We start from the raw sequence: 22,854 nt of genomic DNA, 5'->3' as shown, positions 1-22,854 counted from the left end.
AAATACTATTGAATGGTTTTCTATTCCTTCGTAGGAATTTGCTGAATGTTACTGAAGGGAATGAGATCGAAATATCGACCAGAACGAAAAGAGTCATTCATAGAGATCAACAGCTACCTGCTAAAATAATGTATTGTTATAGCCCTATTTGAGGTTCTTGAACAGAGAGTAACTTTAATAATTTTTTCAGAAAATTCTGTGCCTAAAAATTGTAACCTCGGTATAGAATTAATGGTTCGTTGTTAATCACGGTTAATTTTGCAAACTTCGAGATCTTAAATCTTCTTGTGGCAATAAATAGTTTCGCAAACGCTAAAAGTTGCGCCGCTTCATTATCCGGCGCACTCGCATCTGGTGTGCCCGCGGAGCTGCGGCAGTAACGAGCTCACTCATGTTAATCAACTGAAATATTTCCAGACATCGCTAATTGGAACTCGCAAGTAACAATTGATTCGAGCCATAGCTCAATAGACACAAAATGAGCAATGCTAAATTGTAATGAGATTAGGACATGAACTCGTGCGAAATGCTGTGAATCCATCTCACGTTGACCTGAAATATTGGGCTACGAATACTTGAGAATAATCAGATTTTGAAGAAATGACCGCGTATGTTTTTTCTCTCACAAATAACCTCTCTGAAGTGAATGCTATAGTTTTAATTATTATGCTACTATTAATGCACAAAGCAATTGTTTGATAGGATCGCGACTCTCACTCTCTAAAAATTAATTTTTTTTTGTAACGTGGCAAAAAAATAGTCCTAACTTCGCATTTCTTTTTACTTGCATCACTTCGGTTTTCTATTAATCTTTATTAACTGGTTCTAATTTCAACCTAGTTTCCCATGTGTAACTTACAACAGAATTCAAACAGTATTGGTACAACTCCAACACCGTACATAAAGTTTAGCGCACTACTAAATTAAAGCTTTTATTTTTATGAAGGCTATCAAGACAAACATGTCTGTTTCCAAAAGCATATGCATGTTTTACTAATAGAGTATAATGTAAAATGAAAGGATATAAGTCTGTTGTGCTTTTGGCCGCTACATACGTAATAAAGGCACGAACGCTAAAAAAAGTTATATTGATCAGCTACGCTAAATTCTATACCCATTTAATGGACGCTACACATTACATACATTCCGGATACACTAAACACGGCACAAATGGTAGACTCACTGCACACGGCATAAATAACGCACGCGCTACACTCAACACAAATGACAGACACGTTACACACGGCACAATTGGCATTCTCACTACACACTGCATAATGACACAAGCTACCCTCAACACAAATGGCAGACGCACTACATACGACATAAATGACAGACACACTAAACACGGCACAAATGACACGCTACACTCAACGCAAATGGCTGACACGCTACACACGACACAAATGCCAGACGCTACACTCAACACACTTGGCGAACACGCTACACACGACACAAATGCCAGACGCTACACTCAACACACAAATGAAACACACACTACACACGACACAAATACCAGACGCTACACACAAATGAAACACATTTTACACACCTGCTGCCCTGCAGTCTGAGCGTGGACATCCTGGTGCAGGTGACGCTGTGTTGGAGGGACGTGGACATGCCGCGCTCGGTCTTCAGGCGCCCACAGCAGAGGGCGACCAAGAAGCCTTTCCTGAAGTGCTTCGACATGAAGCCGTAGATGATGGGGTTGATGCAGCTGCAACAGCGGGTAAATGATGGGGTTGATGCAGCTGCGAACAGCGGGTAAATGATGGGGTTGATGCAGCTGCAACAGCGGGTAAATGATGGGGTTGATGCAGCTGCGAACAGCGGGTAAATGATGGGGTTGATGCAGCTGCAACAGCGGGTAAATGATGGGGTTGATGCAGCTGCAACAGCGGGTAAATGATGGGGTTGATGCAACTGCGAACAGCGGGTAAATGATGGAGTTGATGTAGTTGTGAAAAGAAAGATTATTGTTGAATATCATCGTAAATTTTGTGTGCCAAGTCTTACATTTATCTTATAAAATCAGATGAATAATTCGAACGTAAGCATGTAGATCATAATTTGGCATTCGTCGATGATAAAGATTGTAAAAGAGTTGTCATATTTCTGCAATATTACTTATTATTTATATTGTGATTGTAATAATGAAGCTGATGAAGCACCTGTTCATATAAGACAGCAGGTCGGCGGCCGTACCGAGATGCTTGACGACCACGGAGTACGGCTCAATAACGCGGTAGGCCTTCATCACGTTGATGATGAGGATGGGGGCCCAGCATACGATGAAGAGCAGCACGACCACCACCAACATCGACACTACCTGCATCATGAATCAACAACTCAGCTTAGTGCTGCTCTACAGCAACATACTTTACAAATGACGGGAAATCGTTCCCGGTATCGCACCTTGTGACTTAAGCTCACGGCAGCATCGAATTATATTCTATTTATAAATATATTATTTATGTAAGTAATAGCATAATTTAGCGGCTTGAATAAGGTCTTGAGTGAAATTTATGTAATAAATATCCAAAGTATACGTTTCAAATATCAGGCCTTGTCATTGCAAGATATCTCGTGATTCAAATTCGTAGAAATGAAGACATATAAAAATAAAAAAAAAGTAAATCTTAAAGTATGCAAGAGAAGAGCGACTAAAAGCAAAATTGCTGAATTGAAGTCGTAACAGCATAGTTTTCCGCGCATGATTGTATTTTCTGCTTTCAAATCTCTTCTGCCTATTTTGGTGTCATTTTAATATTTTAATGATTAAATAAGCTTGGTTATACTGCAATCATTAATGACGGAGATGATCGCCGTAACGTGGTTATTGGAAATGCGGTAAATTTTCTTGAACTTGTAAGGCTATTTAATTAACTATATTAATTTGAAATTTATCTTAATAGCATCGGAATGGAAAAAAATTCATAGTTTATTATGGATAGATTCTACGAATTCACAGCCGAGGACGAAACCCACCAGACATATGACGTTGACAATTAAGGTTGATTCAAAGGAATAGCCTTTAATTAAATATTATTCAACTTGAAATGCCTTTTTAGAGTCGTTGCTAATGAATAACCTCTGAATAATGACCGCGTTGGCAGCTGTTACTTGAACGCTCATCAAAGAGGCGTGTGGTTAAATCCAGCCTTCAAGAGCGTCGTCATGACAACGGAGATAAACATCTTCATATTTAACTTTCCAACGTCTATCTGGAATAGGCTAATTATTCGAGATTCCTATCACATGCTGAAGCGTTTGATGATACGCATACCACGAAGCTACATTCAGGGAAATGAATGGGTCACGTGTCCTAATAGCGGCACACTTTCATACCCACGGCACGAGCCCAGAGTATACGTATAGCACTGATACGCCCTTTTGCCGGGCCAAACTGTTTCATGACGACCCGCACATGGACAAAAAGGGCATAATTATTTGAGACAACATATCATTTATCTGCGTATAAATGAAATTTACATTTATATATTATATTTTATTTATTATATATTATATGTACATTTATATATTATCATCAGTCATGCGACAGAGCTTCTTATATTCTAGACTCTAGAGGAATCGCGGCCGAGCGCAACTGCGACTTTAATCGACAAGCTTGCTTTCAAAAAACTATAGGCCTAAAGGCCGATACAGAAGCTCTGAGTCAGCATCAGGGCTTCAGAGTTGCCCTCAAATGTAGTAGTGCAAGGAAGTTTCTAGCATTAGAAACTAATAATGAGCGGGAAAGTTAAAAAAAATAGGCAGTCAAACTAAATAAAAGAAAATGGAAACTAGTTTTATCTGCAATAATAGTATGTCATTATTTTCAAGAGGCTATATACATTTCCAAATAAGAACAGTGGGGCAAAAATTACATTACCCAACTTTGTTTGCAAATAACTTCTGTGGTGTGCTTAATTCAACAATCAAGTTGGAATTTCTGTTGATGAAATTCAAATATAAAAATTTCATTACGAATATAAATACATTAAACTGCCAAGTCGGCATCAATAATTGCAGAAAAATATCGGAATCGGCCACAAAATTTTCTTGTTACACCGATTGTTTAGTGTTTATCATTATTATTGCTTCCTACATATTACCTTTATTCGCTTTTGCTTCTAGCACAAACCAACTGCTTGTAATCAATCTGCGTTCTAATTATTGTTTCTAAAATCATTGTTCTTACCAAAATTTGTAATACATTTTATTTCCATTCCCATTTTAGGAAACTATTTGATTAATTATTGAGTTGTTGTGTGATTGTGTCGAAAACGTGATTTTAGTGTTGTGTTGGGCTCGATCGTTACGAAATGATAACCAAGAAAATCGCATCAATGTTGATTATTTGTTTCTGTACATGAATTTCAAGGCATGCGTCCGTGAACAACTCTCGGGCATCAGCGCCACGTCACAGCGGCTACATGGGAAGTGCCAGCAAAACTTGTCCAGCATCTCGACTTGGGTTTTATAATTAAATACAAATGGTTACAAAATAAGTACCAATGGTTTTCAGATCGAAATTGTGAGACTCACACGGCATCTCGACTTGGTTGTATTGGCGCGCCGAGTGTCATGAGCGGCGCGAGGCGAAGCTTATCTTCCAGTGACTGGACTTGTTTTCCTTTTTAGCGCATGCATCTTCTCTTTATAGAAATAATGCACTATTGTACTCGCCATGTCCGTCTGTCTGTCTGTCCGTCCGTGACTGTACGTTTTCGTCGATTTTAAGAAGCGGGCATGCCTGTATCAAAGATACGACATCTCTAGCACTAATGCGCTGTACTAATCGCAATGAAAACTGATTGTCTCTGTCACCTGTCACTCACTGCCGTGAGTACTGACTTATATTTTTTACGATCTTTGTGCTCTGATTCGTTATGAATGATTTGTTCATATAACCAGGGTAACCAACTGTGCGTGTTAAATAAAATATTATACACGGCAATTCGGATGAGCTGCAACATTATTCAGGTTTCAAATTGTTTTCTTTAAATGGCCTTCAGATCATACATAAGAATGTTCATGCTGGAACTGCAAAAATATGTTCCATTAGTATACTAAAATTTGCACATGTGTTCATTTCCCTTAACTACTTCTACAAAAAAATGTCACCCATCCGGAAAATAACTGAAGTATTCCGTGTAAATTAGATTGCTATAACGAGGCCAGAACAATGTCGAGCTTAAAAGAATTGACGTGCAAGTAATGACGCTCCAGGTTTGTATTAATTTCCAGTCCTTCTACTAATTAAAAGACAGGATGTTTAGAAATATTACAATTTACCCGACGATCATTGTTGCAACTGCGGGCAGTTTAAATGTGGTATGCCCACGCGAGCTTAATTTGCCAGCACGGCATGAATAGCGAGCACTTTTGTCTTCTATGAACTATTTATTGTTGAACTAATTATTAAATCCTAGGCAATAATGCAGGATGCAATACTAACGCATTAGTGACGAGGTTTTCTGCCTCAGACACCAGCTAATAACAATTATAATTAGGCAGCGTTAAGTAATTAAGTATGAGAATAAATTATTCTTTTATATTAGGCGGTATATTAGGAATACTTCGATGTAAAAAAATTACTCATGAATGCTTGAAATACAAGTTTGTTCAGTTTAAGCTGCATATAATTCTTTGATTCCACTTGAACTCATTATTTAGTAACTTCAATAGTCACACTAGAACCACAATATGTTTATATGATGAAAAATGTATTATGTCTTAAGAAATACGACTACGCAACTTGTTTCATTTCGTTTTCGTCTTCAGGGATCACTTTAGGAATTTGTGACTACATTACCGGTTTTATTTCGTTTTTGTCCTTAAGGATCACTTAAGGAACTAATAATACTACCTTACCTTCTTTATCTCGTTTTTTTTTATCATCAGGAATCACCGAAGGGATTAATAAGACTCCCTTACCTGCTTTATTTCGTTTTTGTCATCAGGGGTTCCTTTGTTAACCGTGGGACCTGAACTGTTCAGTAGTAGCCCATTGGACCTGAAGGATAGTTAGATTAACCGTAAGTATCATGTTTCAGCCACACTATATCTTCTCTCTCAACGTGTATTTGTTAACTTTAACATGTGTAACTTTTTAATAAAAAAATCAGACATAAAAATTTTACATCATCATCCGGTTGTAAGAACGTTGCTATGAAGCCCCAACAATATCATACCGCATCACTCTCACTAGTTTTAATATCACATCAGACATCACCATCACTTCATAGCACTTCTATGGAGCAGCACAATCAAGTGGCACCATCATGACTTTATTGCATCGTCATGTGGAAGCCCCGTCTGGGTATTTTAACGTGTCCGTGCATAAAAAATACTTGGTTCATAGAAAAATGGGTAATGTTATTACTGCCTAAACTTCTTGAGTTACCAAGATTGTTCCCCATGACGCTCATCCCATCGCTTCGCAAACACATCCACGCAAGTTGCGGGAGAAATACTTGCTTAATACAAGCAGTCTCTTTACGTTCACTGTACACAAGCACGTCATGTACTTACATTAAGTGAAGAAACTTGTCTTCTGTGAGCTAACCTCAGAGAAAGTTCGTGTTTATGGGCGCTGTATGAAAACTACTTGCATCAAAGACGGGGCAATCAAAAACTTGTAAAATTGAAGCTTCGAAAAAAGTTTCAATCGCTTTATAGACCTGAGAGCGATGAACATGAGCTGAAGAAAGTCTGCTCGCAGCAAAAGCTTAAGAAACGAGTTCAAAAATTAGATATAAGAAAGAATTCTGCAATGCACGAAACACCGATCTTGATATCCTCATAATAAGCCATAGAACCGCCGTTAGATGGCTAACGAGCCGTTATCATTATAGATAGAAAGAACTTTAATATCGATTGATATTTGACGACTGCTTGTGCATACGACCATGAGTCTTTGATACTGCGCATAAAAATAAATGCCAACAATTTCCTTTGTATATTTATCTATAAGCGATATAAAGCGTTGTCCGGCACCTAATGTAAACTGAATTAATTTCATATTATCATTGTTGCGAATTTTTTCATTATAGTGCTTGGGTTGATTAAAATTATAGTGACTACTGGAGACCCAAAACAAAAAAAAAATGCGAATAATATTACGATCATAACAAGAAGGATGACGTTAATTAAATGAAGTAGAGGACATTTTTCAAATAAACATTCATCATTTGGCAAATAAGGCTCGTAATAAGATTTAAAAGATTCATCGTTTCCATCGACGTTTCATTTTGTTCACATCAGTAAAAACAATTTGCTAGACTTGTTCAGGATGAGAAACTCTGATAAAATAACCGCAAATTCAGCATAAAATTTGTAATTCCGCTCATCGTATCTTTCGTTATTTTAGGGTTTGCTCGCTTAAAAAACTTATCGCGTAAATCTTGAAGCCTCATCTTTTGCGGAGACTCGTCCATAAATCTCAAGTATTTTACTTATTACACTAATTGTGGTCTATGTAATTTTACAGAGAATATGTCGGCTAAAAAAACACTCAAACCTTCATAAAAGCCAAGCTTATCGCTATTTTCCCTGCCATGTCGTTGGGCTGGGAATAGATCGCGCACAAACACTGCCAGGCGCTCTGCTCTTGACAGTGCGGCGGTATCCGTTGTGAGGACCTGGCTCGCCGTCATGACAATATGCGAGCCTTGCTTTGCTCTATCAGGGCCGCCACGACTTGTATTTCTGGATTTATTTCTACCAGGCACACGACGACTTCCATGTCACTGTTACTCTCGGGCATGTCCACCACAACTTCCATTTTACGGTGACTTTTTGTTTTGTTACGCACATCACGACTCATATTTCTGGGCTCATGTCTGTTATATGTACCAGGACTAAAGGACAGCAACTCACATCTCACGACGTGTCTCGACCATGCCACAACTCACATCTCGCGGCGTGTCTCGACCATGCCACAACTCACATCTCGCGGCGTGTCTCGACCATGCCACAACTCACATCTCGCGCCGTGTCTCGACCATGGTGCAGACGGCAGCGCAGATGCACGTGTATGCGACGCCCATGACGATGACGGGCAGTCCCAGCAGCAGCACCAGCACGTACGTCTCGTACGCCGGCCACAGCAACGTCGAGTCAAAGTTGCGTACACACCAGTACGCCTCCACCCCCTCCCCCACCTCCATGTGCACCTGTACAACGTCGAGTCAAAGTTGCGTACGCACCAGTACGCCTCCATCCTCCATGTGCACCTGTACAACGTCGAGTCAAAGTTGCGTACACACCAGTACGCCTCCACCCCCTCCCCCACCTCCATGTGCACCTGTACACCAGCCAGCCTCAATCGTTGTTCCACTCAGGAAATGAGTAGATAATTTTTCTTTAAATAGTGACACACTTTCTTAACCACAGCGCAAACATAGAGCAAACGTAGCACGGATACGTGCTTTTACTGGCCGGAGATGGGTTAGGATTACCCAAAAGTGCGTCGATATTTGGACAATGGTTATACTTTCCTAATTGTCAGCACAGACGACAATGTAGATTAGATTAGCAACCAATGGATACTTCGTAGTATTATTTAAGCTACGTGCATCGTGAACGCCTATTCGCTCAATGACAAATTAATTGGTGGATTTGTAAAAGTTGTTAAGAACTATCAGGATGTGGTACATATTTCTTTAAGAGGATTACACATATTTTGACGAAAAACCCAACAATTTAAAAATGGCACAACCGTGTTATTTACATCTTTAAAAAAGGAACATGTAAAATATTGAGTCTAGTTGAATAAATCTAGCCATTTAATTGTGATGTATGCTTTGTTCCATCGTGTGGTGCATGTTCTGTTCATATATTGAGAAATTTAGATTGCAAATGAGTGGAATGGCATGCAAGGTTTGGTCATTTTTGTTAGCGACAGACAAGTTGCGCTCTGAAAAAGCTAATATCGAATGCAATTCAAGTCGGGGAGGAACACTGTCAAATGAGTCCTCGCCGCTGGTTTCAAATTAATTTTGACTTCCAATTGAATTTAGATCGTAATTGAAATTATGCAGCAGGATGTGAATTATGTAGCGGGATGTGAAACAAAATTGCGGTGGCTGCTTTGAAGGTTTGTTATTGTGCCGTGGTCATGTGGTAATTAAAACTGAGCGACATGATAAACAAATCTCTGTTATTGTTCTGTTTTTGGGCTTTTAAAAACAAAACGTAATTCTTACCTGCACAAAGAGCACCGGAGAGGCCAGAGCGATCGCCAGGAACCAAATGACAACGCACAGACGACGCGCCTTGGAGAGCGTGCAGCGGTACTGTGACTGCATGGGGTACACGATGGCGTAGTACCTGTACATAGCACCAGCGTACTTTATAAATGTAACAACATCTCCAGCACCGACGTTCTTAATAAAAATATTAACAGCATACTTTATATAAATGGATAGCGAGCCTTTAATTGTTTTCTTCCTCATTCAGTGAAGTTGCCTGTATTAGTGAAGTTAAAACGAAGCGGCTGGCGGTTGCCAGCAACCTCAGTCAAATCAGGCGAGGCAAGTAAAGTGAAACTCTACGGACATCCTCGCCAGTGATCGTTTTTACGATCATCGGCTCAGACGGAATGGCTTCGTGCTGCATTAGGCCTCGTAAACGTCTACTCACAGACATCATAAACGCCGAAGATGATCGGATAACATGGGTTTATTTTAATAAATGTCATGAATAGCAATAGTAACCCATAGACCCCTGAAATTGGGTATGTGAATGAGTATGTTTAAAGTTTAACAATTTACTTGTTCTCTACCTATTATTCTAGCTCAAATTATACTATCATAACATTTATTAAAATGTTGCTTATTTCGTCTCAAAAACGTGCAGTTCCAAATACAACGTCAGAAAATCACCCGAGGTGTAAATACCGGAAACGAGTAGAGCAAAGAATTTCAGAATCATTTGAAGCAAATTTTCCTAAAAAGAGCAGCAATGTTAATCAAGCGCTGGTAAAACTCTCCTGTTTATTGCCTCTGATTTGTCGTTCCCAAAATTCCTGCAAAAAAATCAAAATTTGGCAAATTTGGTGGCATCAAAGCCCCAGAGCGGCCGGGCCAGGCCGATTTACTAGTCATGGAGGGCTCATTGAAGCGTGACGTGAGGGATAGACAATGTTCATTGGAGCGGTCAACGAAGAAATAGGCATTAGAGGCAGGGATTTTATTTAACGTTTTTTTCCATCCAGTGAGTCTATACTTCATAACGTAAACCTGAAATTCCTTTATTGTTTTACCTTCGTTTAAAATTTGCAGTAATATCTGTTTTAATACAAGATGTTTTTGAAAAACATAATTCTCAATGAATTAGGCAATCTTACTTTCAACTGAATATTGCATTCCCTTTTCAGAAACACTGTTACGAATTTAGGGCAAATTAATGTTCGTTTAACGCTATATACGCACGAGTGTGGATACCAGCAATTCGTTACGAGCAATTATAAGGAGGTGATTACTTGGAGTGTAATGCGATATTATGCAGTTTTCCACTTTGGGATAGACTGGTTTGGGGTAAACTGAGTTAAGAGCATTCTCAAAACTGATCTCTATTAATGGCAGGTGTCATTTTCAGGTCGTTTGGATTGTTTGGTTCAGAATCTGCGTTAAATTAAAATAACGTCTGACCAATCACCTATTTGCCGTTTCCCAGAATTTTGGTTAATTTTGAAATAAAAATGATCAAACTTGTTCTGTTTGGCGCTAATCTAGTAGCGCAAATTCTAACATTTAATAGAATAATTTGACAGTTATTTAATATAACACAATTGATAAAATATAATAATAGACATATATTCAATCATTGATGTTAAATTACCTACATAATTTCACACCTATAAATTTAGTTAAAGCCTAAACTCACTGTCTGTACAACTAATCAAATATCCCTGAAACTGAATGTCTCAATTGTTAAATTGAAGCACAGGCAATCATTACGGCAATCATTAACAGAATACATCGCGAAGATATCGCTCGTCCCCACACGACTGATTAACACTGAAGTATGAATCAAATTATGAGGCGGTACACGTCACCTCTCCAGACTGATGCAATTATTAATCACATTATGAGGCGCTACACGTCACCTCACCAGACTGATGCAATTATTAATCAAATTATGAGGCGCTACACGTCACCTCTCCAGACTGATGCAATTATTAATCACATTATGAGGCGCTACACGTCACCTCTCCAGACTGATGCAATTATTAATCAAATTATGAGGCTCTACACGTCACCTCTCCAGACTGATACAATTATTAATCAAATTATGAGGCTCTACACGTCACCTCTCCAGAGTGATACAATTATTAATCAATTATTAGGCGCTACACGTCACCTCTCCAGACTGATGCTGACGAGGGTGAGGACGGAGCACACAGCAGAGACCATGTGTACGTAGTACACAAGCTTGCACGTCACGAAGCCGAACGTCCAAGTGTACGAAAACAACCGCGCCAGCTGAAAAAGCAAGACACGGTTTTATTTCAACGAGTTTTTTTAATATCAGCGAGATGAATAATTTGATCCTGCTTTTAAAATCGCGCCTTATATGTAATTTTATATTTCACTGATGTATAATTTCCGGCCAGTCTAGTGTAATGTAGATGACACCCGTTTCGTTAATCTACATTGATCTATAATTACTCTTTCGTTTATAAGAAGCCAAGAACAAGGTCAATATTTTTCAAACAATTAAAAAATTAAATAATTGAACTGGTGCTGAAATATATAGGCACGATTACCCAGTGATAATATCACGTTTTGAACATTATTCTTAATAAAACATAATAATTCCGTTAGTTAATCGCTGTTCTGTTCGCTAGGAACTCGCTGCTATATTGTTGCGACAAATTTAGTTTGTTCCTCGACTATAATGTATTTAATGTTCAAATGTTGTTTGCAAATAGATTAGCTGTATAAAAGTGTACAAGGTTCTTGACTTAAGTGTGAAACTTATTAGAGAGTTACATTTGCCAGCGTCTTAGCGTTCTGGAAATGTCTGAAAATTCATTAGACGATCATATAGCGATCTGCCACAAACTCACGTCAATTATGCCAGCAGGAAAAGTTTTGAATCGTTTCACAAACTTCGATTTACTTCTAAGCACTCGAGTGATCTGTATTCCTAATGTAAAATCTCTCAAGTGTTTGGCGCTCTCGCCGCAGCAGGTTTTCTTAAAAATACGTCGCTAATGACCGGGGAGTTTGTGACGGGTATCCAATAAACGATCTGTGACATCCATATGGGCTTACTTTTTACCTGCCGGTCGAGATGATAAATTTTCGCAAACATCTGTTAATGTGGAGCAACTGTCCTGACATCGATCAAACTTTGTGCAACAGTTAAAAGTATAACGTAGAGGATGAAATTAAGCTCATGTTAAATAACTTTCAAGAAATTGGTCGTATGAAAGTGACGCTCACAAAAAAATTGTATCCTATTACCAAAATTCCTCGTGCTGATAGGTGTGCCTTTTAATGAAGAACTATTCGTCCAGCAAAAAACTCATCTCTAAACTAATTTGTAATGGAGCGTGTTAAAATCGTGGTAGATTTTGAAGCTTGAGCATTAAATTTTTTATTCATCAAAACTTTCAAATGGAAATTAAGATAATGCGAATGAAACGAAATTTCAGAGCTGACTACATAAGGAAATTCTAAACATTCACATTAAAATTTGATATTCCATTATTCTGTTCAAATTTTCAGAATGCGTTACTACATTTCTAGAGTTAAATCCTTTATATTGTGAACACAAATTATTTAGAGGCTGAAGTTCCTTGTTTCTCCGTCTAATTTTCTTCACCAAAGTTGAAATTTCAGTTGTGGATCAAGCCCATCCAGCCAATTGTTTTCAACAAAATAGAAGGAATATAATTAGCGCCCGGTTAATGTAGCAGAAGATTCAGTATTTGGTGAAATAGCGTCGTGAGAATTGATTTTCAGTGCAAGACAAAGATTATTACGAGGCTGGACGTGTTCACGAAGATTGTTAAATTTTAATTGGCGATTAAATAATATGCATTTCACGAAAAATATTCGCTAAGATACCTCGATTATGTGTGAAAAATATCCTGGCCCTTACAAAGCACCATATATTTATATCATATCATAGTAATCCATTTATTTTCCCATATTTCTGCGTAAATATCAAAGAAAAAAATTAGCCGCACGACATATCATAACTCCACGGATATTAGTTCAAATGTTTAATATACTAATTAACATTTTTAATTCTCTGCTCTGCGCAGCTTCAGTGCATCAAACAAAACTAGTTCTTAAATAACGAAATCATTAAAAGAATCTTTTGCTTTTAAAGTATTATGTTGAACATTATCATGAAAAATTAATTTCGTTCCCATATGAGCGTGACGCAATTACGTATTTGCTTCGAATTCCCCTTCCATTTACCAGCAATGAAATCCATGATGCCTCGTAGCGACGGTCTCATAATAGCTGCAGCGCAATAACATTAACACACTCGCAAAAAGAATAATGGTGGAACAATAATATCAACTCAGTCGCATCAGAAATATCTGCGGTACAATAACATAAAAAAACGCAGTTTGTGTCTCTGAATCAGCTAGCGCAGCTCGTAACGATTGGTTATAAGGTCGCGTACTGCGGTACACATATCTCTTGCCAGCTGCTAGCTCTGTGTCATCCCTAGTGTAGCCTTATGAAACATTTCATGATAAAATATCTATGAAATAAAATATCTATGAAAATCTAGTCGAGGTGTAAATTGAATTATCCGGAAAATTCCTTATATTTTAGACAGTTCTATTGCAGTATGTGACAGATTACATTCGACGTGTTCAGGTCCGTGCATGTCTCAGACTAAATAACTTTTTATATTCAAGCTATAAATACATATAGCAGGCACACCTTGTTTAGCTTTTGAAAAAGTTTCGACAAGCAGTGATGTTAATTTAAATTGTTATATATACATCTTTTAGTAAATTTTAAAGCTCCATATTGAATTCGAGTAGAATTAAGGCTTTATATTATGGCTCCAAAGATTTTCATCACTTAGTTTGAGTTTAGTAAAGACAAATTGAATACAGATAAGCAAAAATCGAGAGTTTACATTGATTATCAATCAGTATATAAGATTTGGAAGGTTATTAGTTAGTAGAATATTCTAAACTTTAAAAGGGACTACGGAATTCATATATTCAAAATTCAATATTGACATAAATGTTTCCATATCATAGTTTATTCATTAAAAAATAGCATTTGAATAAGTGCAGCGAATAGTCGGCTCACTGACGTCTCGGGAGCTTCATTGACTGCTTTTCTGCTGTCGCAAGATATGCCTTCCTGCCCTGCTAGCCAGCGTGCAGCTTCCTGAAGGACTGCCATGTGCTTCACCCGAAGCTTAACTGAAGTGAGTGGTTTCAATATACTGAGAAATAGTCGAATTTTTTAAGGTCAGGAAATTATAAATAATTAAAGTGGTAATACTTAATCAGCCCTTCCGTCGGTTTTTCAAACAAGTCCATTTATTATTCTTTTGTACAGAATCATTCAGTTACTTTTTAGGTTCAGACAGTTTTGTAACTTCGCACGTTTTGTTCCAACTTTGAGTTAAAATTTATGGGAAAATGAATATATGCATCGATATTTAATTTAAGGTTAAAACTAACAATCATTTGGAATCATACGTATGCGGTTGAGAGTTCGATGGAAACTAAAGTCGGTGATACGAAACCATGGCATCCATGATTTAAAAATGAGTGACTTCGATTGTTCTTAGGTGTTTCTATGCGTAATTGTTCTGAGGTTTTACTAATTTTTCCTCATGTACTCCATAAATATACTGCTCTTGATGACCTTTTCGTACAACTGCCGCCATGACATTTAGAGTGCCAGTGAGGATCGAATGAATTGTGCCATTTTCTGATCGATTTTTCAGAAAGTAGCAATTGTGATGGCCTAATGTAATTACCACTTCAAAACATCCTGCTTGCCTACGAAGGTACTTTAGTGTCATTACCACAGCTGCGATTTACAGATATTGCCTTCGACAATGCGGCACATTAGTGCCTGCCATTGCCATGGCAACGAGTCCACAAAATTTTCTGCGTGACGCTCTCGATTCATTGCCATGACAACGCTTCAGAGGCATAACCACAGATCCGATTTAGAGTTTTCCTTTTTGAAGCTCTAGTTCTGTTTTTACGACATTTTCGTGGAAACGATCATGTTCAACTAAAATTTTTGCATCGAGAGTGCATAGATCTGGTGACAGAGGCGGCCACGGTCCGGCTTCAGAGCGATAAAGTAATTGATGAGGGTACAGTATTTTTGACTTCAGAATTTTCACGTTTTATTTCGCTGATTGAGCTGCAGACTCCTCTTGATTAAAAAAAAGGTTGACTATGTTACTATCCACAATTAAAAAAAAACATTGATTCGGGCGTTCATATCGACTACTGGCTTTGGTATTAACAGCAGAATTCTATCAATGCAGAAATATTTTCTTAAATTCTCAAAAGTAAGGAAACCAACTATGTAGTTTTGCTAGTTTCTACATAGTTAATGTCCTCGGGTTTCTCTAGGATTTTAGCAAACATAAAATACGCAGTTTTCCATGGATAGTACAAAATTATATCATTATTTGTAATTTCATTATTCGTCGATGGTCTGTGTCTGCCTCGCCGTTTTGAGAGAATATTTTTGTATCACTAATAAAAGCTGCGTGTGATGAATGTCGGATTCTGATACACAATGTCTGAAAAGGTTCGCAAGAATTGGTGCGCGAAATCTCTGAAATTTGACATTATTATAATTGAAAATAATATAGATATGAATAAGAAACGTTTTATGCTAATTTCACACGCAGTTTGTGTTGTCATGAATTTAGGCAGTATTGGTATAGTTCAACAAACTCGGACATATTGTACAGCATACTGTACAGTCTGTACATACAGTCACTAGCTAATACTGCCTAGCTAATACAGTCACCGTATTAGCTAGGTAGTACAGGGCCCGCCATATTTATGGCAACGGATGTTTGCTATATAAAATAAATTGGTTTCTAGGAGACTTTCTTTTATAATGAAGCATAATATCATCTATTAATTCATCTATTTTATATTGCAGAAGTCTAAGGTGTCTAAATTGACTATTACTGAAGCATAATATCATCTATTAATTCATCTATTTTATATTGCAGAAGTCGAAGGTGTCTAAATTTACTAGTACTTATGGCAGTAGATAGAAATGCAATTGTAACTCTTCATGAAAAGGGCGAGAGTAATTAAGTCATTGTAAAAAAAGCTCCAAATTTGTCGTGAAACTGTGTGGAAGATGGTAAAAAAATTTTCAAGGAAACTGGTGAAACAAGCAATCGACTGGTCAAGGAAGGAAACGAAGTGTCCGAACGAAACAATTAGTCAAAAGCACGAGGGAGAAGTTGAGGAGAAACCCTCGTCGCTCAGCTGAAAAATTGACTGCAGAAGCAGGAGTCAGTCAAACAGCAATGCGTATAGAGTCCTCAAAGATGATCTCAAAATCTCCCATTACAAGATGCAAACAAGGCATGAACTAACAGACCGTCATGAACGAATGAGGCTCGAAAGATGCCAGCACATTCTGGATCTCCTTGAGGATGCATGGCGCGCTGCCCAACTTGGTGTTCAGTGACGTGAAAAAATTTGACATTGAACAAAGCGTTAACCGTCAAAATGAAAGAGTTTGGAATCGGGATGGATCTGTGGCAACCAGAACAGCAACACGACGTCAAAATCCCATGTCCGTGAAGGTTTGGGCCGCGTAACCGCCACTGGGAGGTCCCCACTCGTTTTTGTCCCCTCAGGAATGAAATTGAACAGTCAGCGATACATTTAGGACATTTTGGAAGCTGTGTTGTTACCTTGGGCCCGTAAACACTTCAACGGCTCACAATGGAGTTTTCAACAAGACTCTGCCCATCACATGGCTCAAACATGATCAAAAATGGATTCAGGGTCACATCCCAGCGTTCATTAGCAAAAATGAATGACCCTCAAGAAGCCCTGGTTTGAATCCTCTCGACTTTTCTGTGTGGGCTATTTTAGAGAGTAGGGTCTGCAGAACTCCTCATGATTCTTCGGATAGTTTGAAGTCTAAATTGACACGAGAATGGGACTTGGTCCCTCAAGAAATGCTGCGTGTCTCCTGTGAAGCTTTCCCGAATAGATTGGAGGTCGTCATTAAAAATAAGGGTGGTCATAATGAATAAATATGTCTGAGAATTGTTTAGGTAATTCTTGGCTCCTAGCTCATCCTAAAAAAAACAATGCACCTGTTTGCTTCATTGAGAAATAAAAGCATGCGTTGCGATAAATATGGCGGACCCTGTATACAACACTATCTAAAGTGATTGATTGCGATTAATATCTTAGAAAACAAGCCATAAAGTGATTGATTGGTAACAATGTCTCAAAAATTAGATATGAATTGATTGCTTGGGATTGTTAGGGAACGTCTTTCAATAATAATTTCATCAATAGCTAGGTTACATGTATTGCCATTTCGGTTTTTGAGTGAACTATTACGTGACCTCGTGAGATGTAGCCTGTCATTGCTATACGATCCACCACAGAGGTTAGTGCTTGCATTGTTTAGCGTGTAAATCTTCCGTGTTGATGTAGTGGTGGCCTTTCTGGTGATATTGAATATTATTATTTATATTAGTTTTTTATTTATGTTTGTTATGTTCATTTGTTAGTGTTGCGTTAATTTAAGTCTTTAATTTGTCTTTATTCGTGCTTTTTCAGCGGGGCTCCGAACCTAGGACATGATTACGAACAATTAATAGGCAAGGGCTAGCAAGACACACGGTTTATATTTTATTTTCGTGCATTTATCGTTCATTTATTATTTGTTTATTTATTATTATACTTCTTAATTTATAATTTTTCTTTATATTTTATTTCATATTCCTTCATATTCATATTAATAAGTGTCTGGGGACAAAGAAAGCCTATTTATCTAAAAGTACCTAACATGATCAATGTCTTAAAAGCCACTCTATACAGTGATTGATAGAGTAAAAATGTTGCGGGATTAAAAGGCATTCTAAACGGTAATTTGATTGAAATTTTTAATCTAATTTAACATTCAAACCTAGGAGTGACTCTGCTAAAAGAATAATTAATTGGTTGAAGAAATAACGATCTGACAAGAGACAAGCAAAAATCTGAAATTATCATTCCTGAGCAACGCTGGTCTTGCCTTCTGATCCTTAATATATAATAGAAAGTCAGTTTGTTTGCACTTCTGTCTCTATAGATACCACCGGTGAACTGTTTCAATGCGGCAGGCGTCATTTCAATTGTTCGATTCCGAGCCATGCCAGACTAACGAGCCAACCTGCTGCCCAGATTAACTTTAGTCACCGTATTAGCTGGTCATAAACAATCTCATGTACCTTCATTATTCTTATGTAATAGCAGTCACTTCGCTCTCATTCATTTCAGAAAGGAAATTTGAGTGTATTTTTACCTACTTTTATCTTCTCAGTGATTAGAACTCAATTTAGATTAGAACTCCGAAGTGAGAAGAGGAGCTTCTGTTTATAGGCAAACAATCAATGGATATTGACAGGCCTCTGACGTCAATTACAGAGCTTGTATTTTTATCGTCTGCAACAAAGGCTTTAATTTGCTACCAACGGCATCTTATCCAAATGAAAATTCCATCTCAGTAATTGCTAATTAATGAAAAGCCTTCTTGACTCGCTTCAGAGGACATGTAACGTACGAGCCAGATTCGTGCTATTGATCAATACGATTTATTTTTGCCGCGCGCTTCCCCAACTTCGACCTTGGTTTTCTGGACCCAGCTTTCTTGCTGGTTTTTCAGGAATTGCTTGGAGGCATTCTTCTCTTCAAACTAACTTTCTTCAGCAACTGCAGTAACGACACGAAATTCAATTGTGGCAACACTAACAGCTGCTGCTCCAGATGGAGTGTTTGGCACGGCAGCATCAGTGAGAGTATTAGTTACAGCAGCACCTGAAGAAGTATTAATGATACCAACAACCTTTAGAGGAACAGTGGCGGCAGTATCAGTATGAGTTTTTGTGACAGCAGTAGCAGAAGAAATGCTGGTGACAACAGCACTGATAGTAGTATTGCAGAATTAGTAAAAGCAATGTCAGTAGGAATACTAGTGAGAGCAGCGCTAGTAGTAGCAGTATTAGTAACAGCAGAGCCAGTTGTATTACTAGTGACAGCAGTACTATATAGTAGTAGCAGTATTAGTAACAGCTGAGCCTGTTGTACAGTATTACTATAGAGACAGCAGCACTACTAGTAGTAGTAGTATTAGTTGCAACAGAAATTGCAGGTATATTATTAGGACATAATCAACTACTTCCGGCTGCATCTTATTGGTTGAGTTCATGGTGCCTTCGTATGAACTCGATGTAGCAAATGCACTCTAACATAACTACATGTTATGCACCTAACTCTCTCTGCATAATAACACATAACTTACTTTACTTCTTCATGATGTGACCAAAATATAAATGCTTATAGTATGAACGCGTTCAAGAACAGACTAGATAAAGCTATGGAAAAATATATGTTCAGATAAAAGAATATTAAATTCTTCTCATCAGAAACTTATAGCTTATATTTTTTAATAATAAAAACGACGAGTTCAGTCAGAGGCAATTTCTTTACAAAATTTTTTACACGACACCACACGATCATCATTCTTGTAACGAGAGACGAAATTCTCTATGGACTACATAGGCAACAATAAAAATTAATTATCAATATTTCTTAAAAATAGCTGAGCTTCATGCAGAATTACTGAAGCATCGTCAACATTTCAGAGACCTGTTTTTGCCTTCTATAAAATAACGGTTCTATACTTTCATCAATAAGTTCTGCAGAACTCCTTGACAATAACACGTTAGTTGTCAGCGAACGTGTTGTCAAGGAACGTGTTGTCAACGATCGTGTTGATAACGTACGTGTTGACAACGAACGTGTTGACAACGAACGTGTTGTCAATGAACGTGTTGTCAACAAACGTGTTTCAACGAACGTGTTTTCAACGAACGTGTTGTCAACGAAGGTGTTGTCAACAAACGTGTTGACAACGAACGTGTTGACAACGAAGCGTGCTGATGGCTGCGTGCCTAGCTCATTGCTTATGGCAGCTTCCTGCTTATAACGAAAGCTTTCCATTGCTTACTGATGAGCCCCGGACTACTGAAGGCTGCCTGGCAGCGTATGCTACTCTGCTTATCACCGAGGCTCACGCGCTGAAAATACGTTCACGTGACGATGTTCATTTCATCAAAATCGCATCATCCTCACAACAGACAAAATAATTTGGCATTAAATCTACATTGGGTGAGTTGGGTCCTGCATCGAAATTCTTTCGTAGTCGGTGAAAATTTTCACTGAGTTTCAGAACTTGTCCGCTAATCTGTTCTGGTTATCATTTTACCGTTAACAAATTCCGGTGCCAAGAAACAGCTATTATAGTAAATTAGAAACATTCGGTTGAAATGAATCTCAATAGATGCTAATTAAAATTTTCTTAGCAAAGCACATTCGTATTATATTGATGGTCTTGCGGAAGCCGTATAATTAGGGACGGGAGTAAATTCAATTAAATAAATGCTCACTTCGTTCCCTGCGCCCAAATTGAGCGTTCCAGCATAACGGGCAACGGACAATAATGGCGACGGCAGATTTTGGACGGCATTAAAGCTGTCTTTTTTTAATGTATTTTTTCTTTTAAATTGCTGTAGCGATATCACTAAAAGCGGACGCCATGGAGGAGCCGAGCCATAGAGGTAACTGGTGCAGCAACCATCACATTGTTGCCCGCTACGACAACGGCTCCAGCTTCACGATCAGGCGAGGAACACAACGCTGAACGTTAACTGAAACTTGCGCGTTTCCAATATCATAGCAAAAATACTGCTACCGATAAACGGAATGTAGTTCTTTGAGAGAGAGAACAGTTCAAATAAAAGTGTAAAAGGGAGCTTTAGGTTCAGAAGACAGCTCATTTGAAATTGCTTTGTCGTTTTTTTTTCATTGACGATCATGACATTATGCTTCCTTACATTGACCTTAAGCACCGATGACCTTGCGTGGACCATCCGGCCTATGCAGACTGTAATTTTTTACCTATGGTTTTTATTTGTTTTATGGGACTTTGTATGAAAAACAACGATGAAAAAACAATTATTGGGGCATCAATCGAATTTTGTAAAGGATGCACAGGAAATGCCGAGGAAATAAATAAAAATCCTGCAGAACAAGCGGCTTAGGTTGTGCCGTCGAAAAAAATTAATATAACACATGCCTAGACATTGTTCCTTATAATAAACTAACCTTGACTGGGATGCAGACGAGAACAAGCAGCAGGTCAGCGGACGAAAGTGACATGAGAAAGATGTTTGTGGTTGACTTCTGCCTCTTGAAGTGTAAGATGGTGCTTATGATGAGAGCGTTCCCCACGACACCCACAACATACGTCACGGCGTACACCAGCAGCACTGGTGCCAGTTCAAACCAATTAGGCCCGACGTCCGCTAAGTTGGAGCACTCGGCGGTCTCAGTGCAGTTCAACTCACTCGAGTTGCCGTCGTCGGAGAAGCCTGAGAACATCGAAGAGTTGTCCTCTGAAGCGAATATTATGCATAAATGTGTCTGGTTGATGCAAACGGTAGAGTGCACATCCTCTTCGAACTCGTCCATTGTGAAAATGAGATAATTTTTCTGTATTTGCAGGAATACAGTTTTCAATGAACTGCTTTGAAAGAGATCCTTATATAGGAACGTACTTTATTTTAGTTAGACTCGCGGCAATATTACACAGAACTTCACTGTCGACTTCGATATAAGCGATCGAGCTAAAAATTTAAGAACGAGCACGTTTTAACATCGGTCCTCACAATGTACATTGCGCAATGACTTCCTTCACTGAAATAAAGATATTTTCACTATTATAGACAAAGTTTTTGTCTTTTTTTCTGCTTCGAACTTGAGGCAATGATTTTCAATCAGGGATAAATGCGATTTCAAGGTTTTGAGGCGTCCACTAAAGTTTAAATTCTTCTGCTCTGATGATGCAGAGCAAACTTGAATATTATTGAACATTGTTTCTACCGTCTCCATTACTTTAACCGTGCTATATAACCTCCATGATCAGAAAGAAGATGATATAAAATTGCATCTTTATACCTTCATACAGCTGAGCGTTACTTTAGTTTGATTTGAAATTATGATTTGGGCGACTGATTGGGAAATCTGAAAATATCAAATCACGAATCGTATAATTTATCTTAAAATTTCCAGAATGCCCACTCATGTCATCAATCCCCAGCATTTGGCTTTCCTCACTATCTCCATATTAACATCAAAATCATTATTATGTTTTATATTTATCAGATACTCATTTGCTTAACCTCGTCTCTCTAGCTTCTTTCGAGTGCTGCGTAACAGTTGATATTTGAACCTTAACCTCGTGTCTAGCTTTTTTCACTAGGCTGATTTACGGACGACTTCATCACTAACCTTCGCTCTAGCGTCCTCGCAGCAATTGTTATTCAACGATTAAACTCATCACCAAGAATGGCTATAAACAGTTCCAGCTATATAGTCAAGGCTGCTGAAGTGTACAAGAAATGATATAAAATTAGCATCCAGAGCTGCGTTTGCATTGAAACGCTGGCATCGGTGGCATGCGCGGCCACATCATCGCCGAGCTCATGAGGATCACAACTTTCGTCATTAACGTCCACCAATATCCTGGCTCTGAATATGAAGCCTACGACTTCTGCGCTTCTGTTTTCGGT

At 38.2% G+C, this 22,854-nt stretch overlaps 1 protein-coding gene across 1 annotated transcript in view; it reads right to left on the bottom strand.

Moving 5' to 3' along the window:
* Nucleotides 1–22,284, bottom strand: part of LOC108672821 (QRFP-like peptide receptor) — a 28,014-nt gene extending 5,730 nt beyond the window's left edge. Inside the window, exons 1-7 of the mRNA XM_047884395.1 lie at nt 21,389–22,284; nt 11,371–11,492; nt 9,213–9,336; nt 7,990–8,180; nt 5,941–6,019; nt 2,172–2,329; nt 1,553–1,717 (exon numbers count right to left, since the gene is read on the bottom strand). Of these exons, the coding sequence (XP_047740351.1) occupies nt 1,553–1,717; nt 2,172–2,329; nt 5,941–6,019; nt 7,990–8,180; nt 9,213–9,336; nt 11,371–11,492; nt 21,389–21,754 (1,205 nt within the window). The 5' untranslated portion in view covers nt 21,755–22,284. The remainder of the gene's footprint in view (nt 1–1,552; nt 1,718–2,171; nt 2,330–5,940; nt 6,020–7,989; nt 8,181–9,212; nt 9,337–11,370; nt 11,493–21,388) is intronic.
* Between the last annotated feature and the right edge of the window lie 570 nt (nt 22,285–22,854).

Source organism: Hyalella azteca, unplaced genomic scaffold (assembly GCF_000764305.2).
Source record: "Hyalella azteca isolate HAZT.00-mixed unplaced genomic scaffold, Hazt_2.0.2 contig15387, whole genome shotgun sequence".
Lineage (NCBI taxonomy): Eukaryota > Metazoa > Arthropoda > Malacostraca > Amphipoda > Hyalellidae > Hyalella > Hyalella azteca.
The sequence above is the reverse complement of the archived record's forward strand: the minus strand, read 5'-3'. Positions and strand labels throughout refer to the sequence as shown.